Genomic DNA, 18,432 nt, shown 5'->3' on the forward strand with positions numbered 1-18,432 from the left:
TATATATATAGTTACAAATCATGAGGTATTAGTAATAGTTTATTTAAAAACAGTATCCACCTGAATTTCACTCAAATGAGCGAATTCATTTAGAAAGGAAGGCAAGGTAAAATACACAGAAACTATAAAAGGAAGGAAAAACTTTCTTTCTCACCCACTCTTCTTTCTACATATGAAATCTCTGAGATCAATATTCCTTGAGGAAGAAGTACTCTAGGAACATATCTTCCCAGTGCTCCCTTAGTGATCCTCCCAGTGGTCCCTCAGTGCTCCTCCACAGCTCCCCTCAAGTGCTCCTCCCACAGCTCCCCCAATCTCTTCCCAATGCTCCCCAATAGTGCTCTCCAAATGCCCCTCCCAGCACCCTCTCCAGTGTTCCTGCCCCAGAGTGCCCTCTTTGCCACATCCTCTCATCATAGTGGAAACCTACACACTCAGTTTCTTTATCCAAAAAGATCAATGGAGGAACACTAAAAGCACATGATACTTTCATGTAGTTTTATATTTATGTAAGTTTGGGGAACCAAATATGTAATTTGTACATTTCATTAAGTAAGTACTGAAATAAGTGTCCTGACCTCCTGCAGGAAGTGAAATGACATAGCCAGTCGCCTGGGTGGAAATGACTAGGCAGCTTTCTCTACTTGGTTCATTTTAGTAAAAGTCCACATTATCTGTTATAAAACAGATAAATCATTTTTTGTTCCAAGTCAACCTACATTCAGTTTGATGTGACCTGAATACTAGTCCATCTTATATCTGGAGTCCACTGTGGCCACACTGACAGCAGAGCTGCATGAAGGACACTCTGGCAGGCAGTTTAGTGTCCTGCTGATGGCTACGGAGCAGTTCTACCCGCATTCATGCTGCAGTATGAATTCTGAGGAGTCTATCTCATGTTTATGATGATGCACTTTCTCGACTCCCACCATTACTCAGGCTCTATGGAGTCCTGAAATCATACTCCATAGTGACAGAAATGATTTTACAAAGCAGCCATTTCATCTATTAAAAAATATTTTACAAACTGTGGATCACAGTAACATTTTTTGGATTTGCCAATTGTTCACAATAGACAGATATTAGTCAAAGTACACAACAGGAGACTCCAACTGCACACTAGAAGATTGAAGTCAGGCTTCTCAGCCTCTCTCCTACTATGACCAAAAGCTGCTTAGCACACTCCAAAAGTATTTTTAAAGGATAAAGTGACTGTAGAGAAGCAAGCCTCCACAGAGTCCGCTGAAACACTAAATTATTTTGGTGCTAATACTGACCTTTTGCCAATTACATTATAAAATATATGACATGGGCATAACAGCTTTGAGCCTGAATTATTACAAATAAGAACATATAAACTGAAATACGAAAATACAAGCTGAAAGTAATAATAAAGGTGGAGTTAATACAGTAAAAGTTTTATGTTATTTTTAGTTTTAAAACATTTTTCCTTGAAAATTTCAAACATGTATCTTGATTCTATCTACCCCCAACTCCCTACCACCAATTCCTCTCAGCCACTCTGCAACATATACCTGTCCCAACTTCATGTCCTCTGGTGTGTGTGTGTCCCCCAAATTGATAAGCATGCAAAAAAGGGGGTGCTTTCAACTACCTGTGGGTCAGAGTACCATCTAGTTCAAGCATGGACAAGCAAAATTCTCCACAAGAATATCTGATAATATTCAGCAACATTTAGAATGTATGACCCTTAGACAAGCAATTATACTTCTACCCAGAAATCTACCAAATCAAAATACTTACTTAAATCTGCAAACAAAGATGCAGGTAGACCTATACATTATACATAGTACAGTCATTCATAATAGTCAAACATGCGGACGAATCCTACTGTCATGTAACAGAGATGTCAAAAAGGACAGAGTCTGAACAATGAGGTCCAAACGCCTAAAACCCGAAGTGCTCCAGCCCAAGCCTGTCTGAGCCCTGAAAATGGCATAGTAGGAAATCTCATACATGCATGCTCTCATGTACTGAGTCAGAATCAAAGCTCAGGCACACTGAAGATACTGTGTAAAAATTACCTCCAGACCACTGGCAATTTTTTAATATGAAAAATAAATTTTGTACTCAAACTTTAAGTACAACCCCAAGATATTTCATTATTTATATGAAAGTATTCCCAAAGCCAAAACTGTCTAAATGAAACACTATACAACATTTTGGAAAGGGGTCACTCAAACCCATGTGACAGTATCATGGACCACACAACTATGAAAATCAATGAGGTTCAGTATTTATAGTCATGGAAGGATCTTTGAGACCAACTGCAAAGACAGGGAAGTACAGGAAAAATACAGGAAGGAAAAGTTTCTAACTACTTTTAGGTTTTTTTAAATACAAGTATATAAGGAGAAAACCAGACTATACAAGGCACAAACTCTTTTAGTTTAATGAATCAAGAAGAAATGGAGAATGAGTCTTCAATGTTTTTTCTGTTATAGTTCCATAAAGACTTTGAAATCTTCTGAAAATATTTCCAAGTTTTAATCATGAAATGAAATTTTGGCTATTAGAGGAGATAATACATTATATAAGTTTCAGGGATCACATGCTCTGTAACTAATGGACTGCACCAGTGTAAAAAGTTAATCCTCAAATTTAGTATAACAACATCTAGGGCAACATGGCTTTGCCATATCTGCTTACAACTTAAAATGTCTTCCACAACTTAAAATCGAAGTCTAAGGGGAGGTTTCAGAACCTCAGTGAGCCATAAGCCCTTTGACAAGAAAATGTACAGCTACCACCAAAATAGGAATTCTGTACAAATGCCTACTCTAAGAGCAGGGGAAGTTCTGCACAACCCTGCAAAGGTGCACTGAGGCTCTGCTCAGCCTCAACTAACACAATGATGCAGATTTCCTGAGTCTACATGACTGAACTGTGCTAACAACTCCTCAGACTCGGGTACTTGACTTTGTGGGAGCTCTTTATGTTGTGAGCTGAAATCAAGAACTGTTTCTAATGGCCTGAACTTGGTTCTCTTCATCAAAAGTTTCTAAGTCTCAGGAGTCTCTCATTGCACCCTGTTCTAGATCCTTTCTAAGAGGAAGACATCTTCAGAAAGTTTCACTTTGTATGTAACTCAAAAGCCAGCAACTCTTTGCCCTGTGACTCCAGTAACTGTTGCAGAATATTATTTTAAGATGTGTTACATTTGTTTATGCTGTGGAACATTTGTTTAATGATGCAAAGATGTGTTGCATTCTTTTATGTTGCATTGTTTAACTCTGTGAAGCTGTGATACCTTGCCTGTCTAAAACACCTGAAGAGCTAAAAAGCCAATAGCAAGGCAGGAGAAAGGATAGGCAGGGCAAGCAGACAGAGAGAATAAACAAAAGGAGAAATCTGGGAGGAAAAGAGCAAGGAATAAAAGAGGAAGGAGGAAGACTCTAGGGGCCAGCCACCCAGCCACCCAGCTGAACAGCCAGACATAGAGTAAGAGTGAAAATAAGATTACAGAAATAATAAAAAGGAAAAAGCACAGAGGCAAAAGTTACATGGGATAATTTAAAGTTAAGAAAAGCTGGCAAGAAACAAGCCAAGCTAAGGCTGAGCATTTATAAGTAAGAATAAGATTCATATGTGATTTATTTGGGAGCTGGGTGGCAGTCCCTCAAAAAGAGCCAAAACACCAAAGACCCAATATCAAAAGAGTAGAAAAAGTAACCAACAAAAAGTAATGAGTAACAACTGCATCCCACAACACATGTATAGGGTTTGAGAATGCCCCCACAGGCTGATATGGGTGAACACTGAGTTTCCTAGTTAGTAGACTGTTCGAAGCTTTGTTGGAATTGTGTCAGTGGGGATGGGCTTTGAGGTTTCTAAAAAGAGCCCACACCATTGAGTTAGTTCTCTCTGCTCCCCGCTTGTGGATCAGATGTAAGCTACTGCTCCAACACCATGCTTGCCTACCTGCTGCCCTGCTCCCCTGCCATAGCGGCATGGACTCTCACCCTCTGGAAATGCTTTCATTTATAAGATGCCTTGGTCATGGTGTTTCTTTACAGAATTAGAAAAGTCACTAAGACACCAGGAGACACTAGGCAATGCCTAGAGTCACTGGATTTTCACAAATAAGGGAAAGAGGAGGGCATGTTATTGACATCTCATAGAGGCCAGGGATGGTGAACACCTCACAGGCACAGAACAGTCACTACCAACAAACAAAGACATGTCTTCAGATAGCACTAGACCTGACAATAAGGAACCTGGGCTCGGTAATAACATGTTACCCATGGTTAACCTCCATTTTAGTAACCACCAGACCCACTCAAAGCGAAAGCAGCTAGCCTAGTGTCAGCCAGCCTACCCCATCTTGTCTTTTTCCTTCCCACTATGTTTTGATGTGTGGTAAGAAATTATAGTTTGTGACGAACTGTATTCTAGAAAAAAAAAAAAGTCACAACTGCCTATTTCAATACTTTTTGGGTAATAAAGCAGCTATGGAACTGTCACTGTTTTATACGACAGGATGAGGAGCAATTTCTATTTGATGAATCTTTACCTTAAACAAGCATCGGCATATATACTCATATACCATGTGCTTCAATGAGCTGACAAGACACTGGATTCTCTGTTCTGTATTTTGTGAGTCCTGCAAATTAGAATTTGAAAATCCATTAAGAATTTAGAAATATTTACAGACATTTTATAGTTGAATCACTTGTAAAACTTGTTCTCTAGACTCAAAAATGGTTCTGAAATAAATATCATTGCCCAAAAACTCCAAGGAATTAACTGAATAAGTGTATTATTATACTTATACACCAGTATAGTGTTTTATAGTTATGTATTTCCTTAAATGTATAAAATCAAAACTTTTAATAATGAAATTTACCATCAATTTCCAACAGGAAAAAGTGAAAATAATGAAATTTCCAATAGTGCCAGTTCAGTTACCGCACACACTCTGATAGCAACAGCATTAAGAACACAGGCTATTTCAACATGAGGCAAGGCTATTTCAACCACTTGGCTTTTATTCACCCATCCAGGTCACAGCTACTGTTTCTCACCTCAATATGACAATAGACCAAGTATGCCAGGTAGGAGAAGCTTTAATATTAACTTTGAAAGTGGCACAATACAAATTCCACACCTCTAGTGTTCAGACTAACTCAGGAATTCTGTTCTACATAATTGTCATAATGTTATCATATTAATAATTGTTATTTCCATTGATTTTAGAAAAACTGGGACCAGCAAGATGAGTGGGTAAAGGAGCTTGCTGCTGAGCCTTCCACATAGTGGAAGGAGAGAACAACTCCTGAATGTAATCTACAAACGTGCATACAACTGCACACGTGTGTGCACGCACTCATGCACACACGTACATATACATACATGCACACACACAAATGCACATACATACTCTAAATAAACATATTTCACTTAATTAAATACAGAAAAGGGGGATGATTGGATAGAAATGGAAAGGCTCCATTTCTTGCAGAGCCCCTGTTGTTCCTAAGCACAGTAAGAGTTCCACATACCACTTTGGAAGTCATTTAGAGAATACATGTCTTGTAAAGTTCAACTCTGGCATTAAATTAGACTAAGCAGTTTATATTCTTATGTTTGTAACTAAGGAAAAAAAAACTGGTAAGATAATTTTAATGGTTGAGAAAAATGTAGCTAAGGGAAATGTGTGAAACTAGCATAAAATGTTAAGAACTGTTTGCTAAGTAACCTCACATGTGAAATGAAGAATCAGTCATTAAAATGGACTTTATTCTAAAACACTTATAAGCTATAGTTTTTTACTCTACATTTATAAAATCATATGAAAATAAGTTCAAAAGTGCACATAACTACACACATGTACACCTACATGGGTCAATACTATCCAATGGAATATTGTCTACCAGAACTACTGTTATTGAGAAGTATATATATTTACTTTTCTATAAAAATGTTTCAACCAATACAGTATTATAAACACCCTGCTTGATATGGAATAGTTTTCAATGTTCAAATACCTGTCAAAACTAAGGACCATGGCTATAACCTTTCAAACATTCCTACTCTTCTTGAAATCTAGTGAGGCAGAGCCTTCAAACAAGGAAAGAAGGGTTTTCAGACTCCAAGAGGCTGAAGCCAGTGTCTGGGGAACCACAGGCAGGTGTGACATGCTTGACTGACCAGCACCCAGATCCCCATGGAGACATCGGCAGGTGCACACAGAGTAGGGCACACACCAGAAAAAGGCAAAACTACACAAAGACACTCACCTCTGACCCATGGGTGTGTTTACACAAAACTGACACAAAAAAATGGCATATTGCAGGAAATGGTTGCAAGAAATGGTTGCATAACCAAGCACAGAACTGCTTACTCCCAGTCTTCTGGATACCCGGTGTCTGCCATCTTTCTGGGCTACTTCAGATGCCTCACTAGAGTCACGACATGTAAACCTTAAATGTCTGCCATCTTTCTGGGCTACTTTAGATGCCTCACTAGAGTCACAACATGTAAACCTTAAATGCTGCACCCTTCCTTCAGTTATAAAGATGTTTCTTTCTCACCATGAGAAGGCTAACTTTTGCTGGCAAAACTTTTCCCCAAATCACAAGCTCTTTATTGGATAAAGATTTACTTCAAATTTGAGTGTATGGACAATATTAAATAATAAGTCAATAGGAGATGTATCAGGAAAAATAAAACTATTATTTATAATAAAATAAAGGACTATAAAGCATTCCTTGGTGAAAATACTAAGCAGCCAACACCAGTAAAGATTCTCTTCCAAAATAATAAAAAACAAAAAACATGTTAGCATTATACCAAACACAAAAACCATGAATCACAATTTTGATGGTATTTAGTTTTGCAAAATTATTTTTTTTAAATCAAGTGAAAAGGAAAAAAATAAACTCAAAATAGTTACAACACATTATGAAAGCTTGAGGTTCTTAACATGTAAGGAAGTCTGAAAATATTAATAGTGTAAAAGAAAAACAAAGAATGTAAAAGCTGTGTTCAGCAAGAAAAATGTACAAACATCAAACACAACTGCACTTACTGTCTCACATGTGATCAGAGATTTGTGAAAGCAGCTGAATGTCCATAACTGCACAGTAGCACAAGGATGACAAAAAATGCAGCTACTGTTGGCTACAACACAGACTGAAAAGGCTTCATGGGAACAGTTAATCTACCAACGAAATGTATTTCTGAAGGATATGCAGCCAGTATTTATCGAAGAGCTTGTTAATGTGCATTTCCCCCTCAGCTACCTAACTCTAAGAATTTAAGGAAAAATTAGAGATATAAATTAGGGTGGGGTATGTATACATGTTAACAGCTGTTTTGAAGTATGACACCTCAATTTTTGAACAATCCCATCATCAAGAGATGGTGTCTACTTGCTCATTTTGAATCTGGACAGACTTTTAGTTGTTTTGGTCAATACAGGTTTGCAAAAATGATGGCACCCTACAGCTGGGTTACAAAATGTGATTCCATCTCTGTCTTACCTGCTGGAATATATTATTTGGTGCCCCAAGTTATCATATAAGAAGTTCACCTACTCTGTGCTGTGAGGAAGTCAACCATGCCACAGTAGTTCGTTGGTGAAGAAACTACTACTCATCAAGTCTTCCCGCCTTGGTCCCCAATAGAGAACCGAAGAGTCCGCATCTGAGCCACACCCTCAAGCCCCAGCTGAGCTCCTAGACACAAGAAACGCACCCCTGTTGTGTGGTAACCAAACCCCTACTTAGTGAGACAGTTTGTCAAGCTTCCCCCAGGAGAGCAATCCTGCTAAAGCAGTGTACTGGTTTGCCTCGGTTATGAAGAACAATGCTTTGCCTATATTACAGTCTCAACTGACAAAGGATATAGCTCAGGTGACAGGACTAGGTAGACAATTTACGACATTTATAAACACTTGTGAATTATTGGTGTTACTATTAACTTTTCTTGGAACATAAACTGTTCCTTTGTTTCCAAACAATACTATAATAGTTTTTCAAGAATATCAAACAGAGTTAAAGAAATGGTCTCTTTTAAATGAAGTTTAAAACTGTTACATGGTCCTCTGAAATACATAATAAAAGCTTTCTCAAAGATGTATTAGTGTAAGTTCAATATTTAAGTGGTCTCTTTAAATATATCTCTAGCATACCCAACAACTGACCTGCTTGTTCTGCAGAGCTCGTTGGAAAAGTCGGAGAAATGAAGCCAGGCTGAAACGGTACATGTTATTAATCTTAGACAAGTCAGAGATGATGAAGTACATCTTGCTGGCACTCTCAGCCAAAGGCAGATAGGCGTCCCGCTCCTGTGAATCATTAGTGGAAACAGAAGAAGGATCATCTTACAGCAGGGCTTTACGCCACTTGCAGACCACTGTACACACACCTAGCCACAGACTGTACTCACACAACACATCAAGAGGAAGAAGAAATTCTGTAACTTAAGGTAATAGCATCTTTATTTATACACAGCTGAGGACAAAATGTCTTCACTCACTCAGAGTGCTATGAGAAAGAACACAGAATGGGTTCTGGTGGCAGGAAGTCCAAGGCTAATGAACCAGCAGATCTGGTGTCTACTGAAGGCCCATTTCCTCCTCTGTGTGCCTCCAGAGTTTAAAGCAAGCAAGTCCTCTTTGCCCTCTTTCATACAGCACAGTAGCTCTCCTCCTGACCCAAGAGACCTTCACTCCACAAAGGTGCCATCTCTCTCTCTCTGTCTCTTTTTTGTTTGTTTGTTTTGTTTTTTTGTTTTTCGAGACAGGGTGTCTCTGTGTAGCTTTGTGCCTTTCCTGGAACTTGCTTTGGAGACCAGGCTGGCCTCGAACTCACAGAGATCCGCCTGGCTCTGCCTCCCAAGTGCTGGGATTAAAGGCATGGGCCACCACCACCAGGCTGGTGCCATCTCTTAATCCTACCTCATCAGAGATTAGGTATCTACATATGAATTTAGGAGTGAGGCTTTAACATTCATATTATAGCAAGATATCTGAACTATTTTTCTAACCTTTACATAGTAGAGTCACAAGTGGTTCATGGATTGGCCTTAGTCAAAACTAAGAGTATTTGGCACAAGAAGAAAGAATGGAATAGTCAGCAAGTGGGGTCAGGTGATTTAGGTGATGCAGAAGCATGGTATGCCATCCCACAAGGACACCTTAAACAAGGAGAACAGGTTGTTGGAGCAGAGGCAAGGAACATGACTGTTAGAGGTGTGCACTTCAGGACACGTGTACTTATTAGAATAACAGGGGCTGCCATTCTGACAGATGATGTGGGAGAATCATAGGTTACAAGGTTCTCAATGCAGGTGGGTTCTCACTTCTTTCGTCACAGTGCTGCAACTACAAATGTGGCTCTGGTGGGTCCCACCTATAGCCCATCAATGCTTGCTGCATAAGAGAAGGCACAACACTCACAATGCCGTGGGAAACCTATCGAGCTTAGCTCTGCAATGACAGGTGGAATGACTGAACTAGAATGAGGCTGTGATCTCTGGTTTCAACAGAGCTCTCCACCAAGCATCTACAGTAGTAATAGATAAGGGTCAAATGTGAATTAGAGTGGGAAAGCATAAACAGAAAGTCATCGAGGGGAACAGAAATGACGCAAGAACATCAGTGTGCCCAATAACTCAAGAATGTCAGCAAGCAAAAGGTCAGGCTGCTGCCTGGAAATCCATGGCAATATTAACTCTGGTTGTCTAAGTTTCCAGCAAAGCTCAGTTGTACTGTGCAGAAGAGAAAATGATACATATTACACTCATGTGGGGTTGGGACATCAGAGCATAAGAAGAATTCCAAGCCATTTGTAAGATAGTGGTTCAGACCCTCACATTGACTGTGTCTACTCTGAACAGGGAAGAAAAATGCTTGAAAAGAAATAATGTATAACCCAATTAGTATAATTTAACTTGTCTTAAGAAAAATTCTTCTGGGCACAGTGACCCATCCTTGTCATCCTAGCACTCAAGAGGCTGAAAGGGGAAGATCACTGCAAGTCTGAAGCCAGCTGGGCTCAAAGTCAGTTAGGACTTGTAATGGCTATGTTGTCAACTTGACTATATCTGGAATGAACTACAATCCAGAAATGCAGGGCACACCTGTGAGAGACTATCTGCTTGGTTTGAAGTGGGTGAATCAACTTTTAGTTTGGGCCTTTGAGGTGGGAAAACATACACCTTTGATCTGAATCTTAAGGCTGGAAGACACACATCTTTAATCCAAATCTTGAGATGGGAAAAAAATACCTTTAATCTGGGCCACACCTTCTGCTGGAAGTCTATATAAGGACATAGAAGAAGGAAGCTCTTGTTCTTTGCCTGCTAGCCCTCACCTTGCTAGCACATCCACTCCTTTACTGGCATTGGAGACTACCTCTTTGGGATTCCAGCATCTACAGAAGACCAGTTGAGACTCCTTTCATTTGGAACTGAGCAACTACTATGTTCTTGACTTTCTGTTCACAGCTAGCCATTGTTGGTTTAGATTTGACTGTACATGTTCTACCAAATGAACACAAATACTTATGATTTATTGGAATGACTTACAGGCTACAGTCCTATAAATCATTCCAATAAAGCCCCTGTTCATATATGTAGAAAGAGATTCATTCTATACGTTCTGTGACTCTAGAGAACCTTGCCTAATATAGACTATAGTCTAAGACCCCCCTAAAAATATTAAAGAGAGAAAGGAAGGGAGGGAGGGAACAAGACGGACAGACAGACATCTAAGAATGGTGCCACAGTTTAGACATCTATATTTATACTCTTCCCTGAGAGTCTGCATGTTAACATCTTACCTAAAGCCCATGGTGCTGTAAGACAGTGAAGGAAATTGTTAAGAGATGACCTTGGGGTCTCAGTTTATTGAATGGGGTATCTTCAGAAAGGGCTGACTGTCAGACCCTGGTTCCTCCCACTCACCCCTTCTTCTCCTAGTCTCTCTTACACACACAGACAGAGTGGGAGAGTTTCACCAGATCTTCCTACCGTGATGTGCTGCCTTGCCACAGTTCCCAAAGCAACGAGTAACTGACCTTGAGCTCCAACCCCCAAACTATGACTTGAATGAACCTTCCTTCCATTACAAGTTGATCTCTCACAGGTGTCACTGGAGTAACAGAATGCTGACAGACACAAATGGTGAAGATGTTCTCTCACACTCCTTTCCAGAACATTCACTTTCAACTGCATCTGAAAGCACATCTCTACCATAAGTAACAACGTGGCATCTGATATAGACGCCACCAGAGTAGACAGAGCAGCTGACTTTACCCAGTGTGAGTGACATCTTTACTGCCTCCCTAAAATCACACCCCAGGCTCTGGTATTTTTGAATGGCTTTCATTTTTGACAAAACTATTCCCCCTGAAGATCTGACTGTACATGTTCTACCAAATTAACACAAATATTTAAGAAAAGGTGACATGAAATCACAGCAAAGGAGATAATTACTTGATCAAGAAAAATCTGGAGTTTGTAAGATTCTTTAAGTGAGTCTTGAATAAGGGCACTGCTTGCTTTTGTCTGATTCAAAGATTCAATCAAATCCTTATTTTCCAAAATATTGCCTTGAGATGTGGCAAGTGTCTGCAGAAGAAATAATACAAGTTATTATAAATTAAGATAATCAATTACAGAAAGCATATAACTATATTAACTATTAATACAGTAAAAATATTTTTAAAAGAGTTTTCACATTACTTAGCCTTCCTATATATAACTGCATGTTTTATATTTATTAACATAGTAACCAAAAGTAAATACGTTTATACAATCAATCATAATTTCATGCTAATTATAATGCCATTTGAAATTTCAAGTATATGATGAATAATAAAACAATGCAATAAAAAGAAATTATTAGCTTAGAACAATTTATCTTAATTATAACTCCTTCAGATCTTTATTCTGAGAGAGAGATCCTTGTTTTCTATTAGAACTGTGACTTTGAGATACTAGAATGACTCTGGAAAAATCCCAAGCATTATGTGTCATAGACACTTGTAGTTTGTATCTGATAAAAATGCAGCCTCTGAAGCTCATCACCTCTAACAGAGCCTCCTCAAGTCCTGCTAGCTGTATTTTCTTATCTTCTTCCTGCTGCAACAGGTTTGTCTTCTGTTCTTCTAGATCAGGTTTCTCATGCTGAATGGTTAACGCTAAAAGCTTAAAAAAGAAAACAAGAGAAGTAATCCCAGCAATCAAGTTCAAAACACAGGAAAACTTCTGAGTAGGCCTCAGAAATGAGCAAGCACCCAGGTACTGTGATAAATGTGACATCATTTGATTCTTTCTAATTGAGTACAAGGCACTTCCACATCTGTGCCTGACAAAAAAACAGAAGACTGATGTTGAAAGCAATCATTGCAATGTCAAATACGTAAAAACCACAGTATTTGTGAAGTATGAAATTTTTCATTATAAAGTTAGATTAAACTATAAAAACTATGCAAATAGTATTAGCTACTAATAAACATTTACTTAAGGTTTAAAATATTTCATTTTGGGAGCCAGTTAAATGGGTTACTGGGTGAAGGACCTGCCACCAAGTCTAAAGACCTGAGTCTGATCCTCATAATCTATATGGTGAAATGACTTCCAGTTGTCCTTTGACCCTCACACACACATCAGGGACCACGCATACCCATATATATACACACACACAAATGTAATTCAAAAATTAAATATTATATTATCAAAACAAAATTGAAATAACATTTCACACCCACTAAGATTATTACAATTAAAATGACAAACAGGAAAACACATTTTGCTCAAAAATGTCATAGTAATATCTAATACTTTATATTCTAATTTAAAAATAAAGCAATTTCTAAAACAATTCAATGCAAATAAAAATAGTACCAATACATTTTTTAAAAAGAGACTTCCTATACTGTTGTTAGGGAGGTCAGACAGTGCCCATGTTGGAAAAGGTTTCAGCAGGAACTGTCTGTAACTTGCACTCTAATCATAGGAAGACCCACACTGCTCTTCACACCAGTTCCTAAGGCGAGTTTGCAGATCCAGGAAGCAATTTTGTCAATAAATTCTGAGTGACTGTTCAAGTACTGATATGTAAGAATTATAATGCAAATTCCATAATTCATAAATAAATACTCAGGAAGCCTTCGGGTATAAGCAAAGAATATTTTGAAGAAGCAGCTTTTAAATTTCAATAAAGTAAACATTACACAGATGCACATGCTGTCTTACAGAGCAAAAGGAGATAAACACTGTGAAATGAATAAAAAGAAGAGATGGCACTCAAAACCAACACACATTTCTTTCCAGAGGAAAAGCTAAAAATATACAAATAAAGTTACAAAACATTTTTAATCTCAAACATTAATTCCAAACTGTAACAAAACAGATACAGATAAATGAGCTCAAAGACACACTGATACAGTGCTTAACACTGGTCAAGGTGAATTTGAAAGAGAGTTTGCAGGGGGAAAGAGAAGAAGAAAATGATACAATCATAATCTCAAAAACTAACCAAAAAATCCTTTTCAAAAAATCCTGGCTCAGGAATCAGAGCCCCTTGACTAATGAACACATCAAATAACTGCAGTTTCCAGCTTTCTTAATTGGAATTTTATTTATTTATCTACTTATGTTTTGGTTTTTCAAGACAGGGTCTCTCTGTGTAGCCTTGGCTGTCCTGGAACTCTCTGTTGACCAGGCTAACCTCGAACTCACATAGATCCACAGATTAAAGGCATGTGCTACCACTCACTGCCCAGCCCTTAATTTGAATTTTAAAAACTGGCCTTATCTCTATGAACTATCTGTCTCACAAATTTTACCAAATGTAACAGAAGTAAACAGTAAAATGAATTATATTAGAGGAACAACAGCCGGTTGTGGTGGCGCACGCAGGTAGGATTTGCTGAAGGAGGCGGAGGCAGGAGGATCACAAGTTCAAGACCAGCCTGGGCTATACATTTCCAACTATAATGAGATCTGGTGCCCTCTTCTAGCCTGCAGGAATATATGCAGAAAGAACACTGTGTACATAATAACTAAATAAATCTTAAAAGATAAAAAAAAGATAGTAAACTAGAGGAACAACAATATGAAGTTAGCATCAAAAGCACAAATCTAATGAAGGATCTGGATGTTTCACTTCCAAGCATATTTTCCAAATCCTAAATTTAATCCTAACTATCTTTAAAAACTCATTCCTAGCAAACATGGCTCTGTTAAGTGTCCACTGGCATGTCCTGCCCACACACCTGCCCTCGAAGTCCACTTCTGGTCGTGGTAAAGTTCACCTCAGTCACGATGGATGCAGCATCCGGTGGGATGAAGGGATTTGGATTTCTTGTTGACAGGAAAAGGCGGAAATCTTCATTATAGTCAATGATTTTATCACCTATTTGTACTACATAACGCGGTCCTATCAAAAACACACATATACACACAAAATTAGTTGGCTTGAATCTTCTGTATGTATGTATATATGTATGTGAGTTTTTAGAAACTGTTTTCAAGCATTTCTGCACACAGACTTTTAAAAAAACTATAGGGCAGCGAGTTTCCTTGATTGACTTTGAAAGACAACCATGATAAATATGTTTAAACACTTTAACCACACATACACATGACACATGGTCTTTCCTTTGGAGATTTCTCATCCCCTTCAAAGAGTGTCTGCAGTCTCTGACCCAGAGAGAACAGGTTTCTAATACAGTGCAAAAGACATCAAAATTGGACTGGTCCAGAAACTGCTAACTGCTCAGATAGCATGTACATAGCATTCAGATAACATGAAGATGATCCTGGCACACAGAAGTAACAATGGGATACCTACTTATAATGGGTATAGTTCTAATATTAACTGTATGTCTCATATTCCAATTTTTTTATGAAATAGTTATTTGTAGATGACAAACCTAGAGACTCTTAATCATGTATTATTCCCCATTTCTAAATTATTTAGTTAAAAGGTACTTATTGTACTAGTACTTTAGATATAAAATAAAAATTTATGAATATAAAAATTTGAGTAGTAACAAAGATATCCATTATCCACCTATCCACCAAATAAAAAAAATGATATGGAGACAGTGGGAAGGGGGATTTGAAAACTATACTAAAGACAACATTCAAAATGTATAAAGAATTATAAATAGCAGAAAAGCAAATAACCATTTAAAAATGGAATAGGGCCTGAATAACATTTCTCCACAGAAGACATTAAAATGGCCAATGAAGAATGAAATATGCTCAGCATTACTAATCATTAGGTAAATGCAAATGTAAACTACCGTATGGCCTCACCTCTGTGTGGATGCTTACTATAGAAAAGGCAAAACACAAAGAAGAACCAGTTACTGAGTGAACACTGATGTCCTGTTACAAAAAAGTCTTATAGAAGTTCCTGAAGAAATTAAAACTAGAACTCTACAGTGGCCAAGAATCCCTCTCCTAGGTATATACCCACAAATAAAACCACCATGTGATGTTGACTCTGAAATATCTAAAACTGGCTCACATGTGAAAATGCTGATTATCAGCTGCTGGGCCTTGGGGAAGTGATTAAATCAAAAATTCTGATGTAATCAATGGATTTATCCGTGGATGGGTTCCTGATTTGGAAGCTTTAGTGGAAGGCAGGAACTAAAAGGTGGAAACTATTTAGAGGAAGTGGGTCACTGGGGACATACATGCCCTGAAAGACCCATTTTTTACTTGGGTATTACAAAAAGCTGATTAGGATATACCATCTCAAAACACTATTTGCACCCTCAAATGTTCACTGCAACATTACTTATTATAGCCAAGATGGAGAAACATAGAAGAGTCCATCAGTGCGAAAACATAGCATATAAACATAATGGATTGCTATTTGGTCACAGTGAAGGAGATACTGCTATTTGCTATTACATGAATAAACCTAGAGGGCATCAAATAAAGAAAATGAGCCAGAAAAAACATGAAAATTATTGTGCAAACTCACCTATGGTGAGATGTAACTAAAAGCACACAAAATAGTAGATATGTGAGATGAGGAAGTTTGAAAGCCAATGTAGAACATTCTAGAAGGCCAATTTAGAACATAAGGATTATAATGAATACAATTGTATCATATTTGAAAGTCTGAAGTTGTTTAGCTGTTTTAGTCACATGAAAAAGACTAACTGTATAGAAGGATAGATATGATAACTTGTCCTTTTAGCATCCATACCTTAAAATGTCATGTTATTAATCATTTTTAAACATTCACAGTAAAATTTGCTTTAAAAATGTACATAATTTAAAAAGAACAGAGAGGTGGATGCCATGTAAACAGCAGTGTGATAGCTGATCTTCACTGCCAATGCATTTGACAGATTTCCTAGAAAAACAATAAAACAGACCCAGGCGACTTAGAAGGGGAATTTCCAGAGAAGACAGACCATGAGGACACCAATGGGATCAATGGTTTAGTTTAGTATAATGGTGACTTAAACTGTGTAAGTAGTACTAGAGGGTGGGGAAACTGGAAAGTGGGATCATGGCAAAGGAAATGGGTCATGCATGTGACTGTGTCATGGCAGAATCTGTCTATTCTAGTTACTCCTCTCTGCTTCCTGACCACATCACAGTTGCTACTCTGCTCTAGTACCCCTTCCAGGATACAATGCCTCACGGTAAACCTAGCAAAAAATATTGCCAACCAAGGGAGACTGAAGCCTCTAAAACCATGAGTCAAAATAAATCTTGCATTCCTTAAGTTGATTTTTTTGCAGGTAAGTATCATAGCACTGGCAACAATGACTTAACACAGCTAGTCCATAAAGCTATAGAATAGCATTGTAGGATCAGACTGTCAAATTTGAGAGACTTCTAGACTTACAGAACATTTCATGACAAAAATTCAAGATACATAAAACAAACAAAAATGACAGAACAAAAACAAAAAGAGATAAATTCAAAACTGACTTTCCGATATTTTACTTGACAAGACTGAGCAAACTAATGTTTAAAGTGATAAAGAATAACACAACAAATATGACATAATTGATCTTTTTTAAAAGATTAATTAATTTATTAATTTATTATATATAGAGTATTCTATCTGCATGTATGCCTGCACACCAGAAGAGGGCACCAGATCTCATTAGGTGGTTGTGAGCCACTATACAGTTGCTGGGAATTGAACTCAGGACCTCTGGAAGAGCAGTCAGTGCTCTTAACCTCTGAGTCATCTCTCCAGCCCATAACTGATCTTCAAAAAAAATTAAACCAACAAAGAGCAAAATTTGCACAAACTTCAAGGATACTTATGAAAATTAACCAAATGTCATGCATACGGAATTATCTGACACAGCAAAACCCCAAAATGTTTCGGAATAAGTTGTCACATAACCTTTCCTGAGGCAAAGAGATGATTCTATCTAAATCCAGAATGATGAGCCGTAACTTACAGAAATATGGGAAATTCAAAAACATCTACACTATCCTCTGAATAAAGTACAAGCAACTCAACAATCGGGAGTCCCAGGACTGACTCACTGTCAGCTATGCCCAGAGAAGTCACATGTTTATCTCATAAAGTGTCAGGGCATGGAAATACCCCATGAGTATTTCCTAAAAGCCATATGAGGTATCCATGAAGAAGCATAGACATCTTCAGAATGGCTTACTTGCAAAAGTAGTCTATAAGCAGCATCTGGGACCAAGGGCTTGAGGAAAATTCTCACAGTTCTTACAACTTACAAGAGTGGCTATCTGTGCTCAAACTGTTTGCGAATGTTAAGGCTATGCTAAACACCTGCTTCCTTTTTTACTATGAGCAGGAAGTGTATGTTTCCATAGCTACCCTGAGTGAAAATTCTTGAATCTGATGAGCGTACCTAAGAACAACAATTACATACACTGTCACAACTTGCAAGGACAACAGATGATCATAGCGTGTGCTTTGCCCCCAAAACCCACACAGTGTTGCTGGGACAATTAATCATGTCTTACATGGATGACTCCACCAAAAGAGACTCTTGTAAGCTTGTGCCTGGTTTTAAAAACTGGTACTCAAGAAATTCAAACATTTACCTTGAGCAACCAGATCTCGTCTCAACAGTGGATAAAGAACAGGCTCCACCCCATCCATCTCTTGTATAATGAGGGTTTTCCCAAACCGCACTGCCAATTCAAGAGCAGTGATAAAGTTACTGTCCTGTGGAAATAAAGAAAAGCATATACTAGTTCCTTATCCCCATGCTTACAAAGATCCTTATAATCAATGAAGATACTAACACAAACTATTTGAAGTTTTAAAAGTCTATCATCTATAGTACTAATCAAAATTATCCATGGTTGTTTTCTACTTATAAAATTATCTAGTAATAAATCATTTTAGTTTAATAAATTACCTCAAAATTTTCATAATTTAAATAATTTAAGTATACACAGAAGAAAATAAGGCTTAAAAAT

General features: G+C 37.8%; 1 protein-coding gene across 2 annotated transcripts in view; it reads right to left on the bottom strand.

Moving 5' to 3' along the window:
• Window positions 1-18,432, bottom strand: part of Dync2h1 (dynein cytoplasmic 2 heavy chain 1) — a 229,691-nt gene that overhangs the window by 85,848 nt on the left and 125,411 nt on the right. For both annotated transcript variants that reach the window (XM_036192145.1, XM_036192144.1), the window contains exons 66-71: window positions 18,052-18,175; window positions 14,250-14,413; window positions 12,058-12,177; window positions 11,464-11,598; window positions 8,168-8,311; window positions 4,535-4,624 (exon numbers count right to left, since the gene is read on the bottom strand). In XM_036192145.1, coding sequence (XP_036048038.1) covers window positions 4,535-4,624; window positions 8,168-8,311; window positions 11,464-11,598; window positions 12,058-12,177; window positions 14,250-14,413; window positions 18,052-18,175 — 777 coding nt within the window. The remainder of the gene's footprint in view (window positions 1-4,534; window positions 4,625-8,167; window positions 8,312-11,463; window positions 11,599-12,057; window positions 12,178-14,249; window positions 14,414-18,051; window positions 18,176-18,432) is intronic.

Source organism: Onychomys torridus, chromosome 7 (assembly GCF_903995425.1).
Source record: "Onychomys torridus chromosome 7, mOncTor1.1, whole genome shotgun sequence".
NCBI lineage: Eukaryota > Metazoa > Chordata > Mammalia > Rodentia > Cricetidae > Onychomys > Onychomys torridus.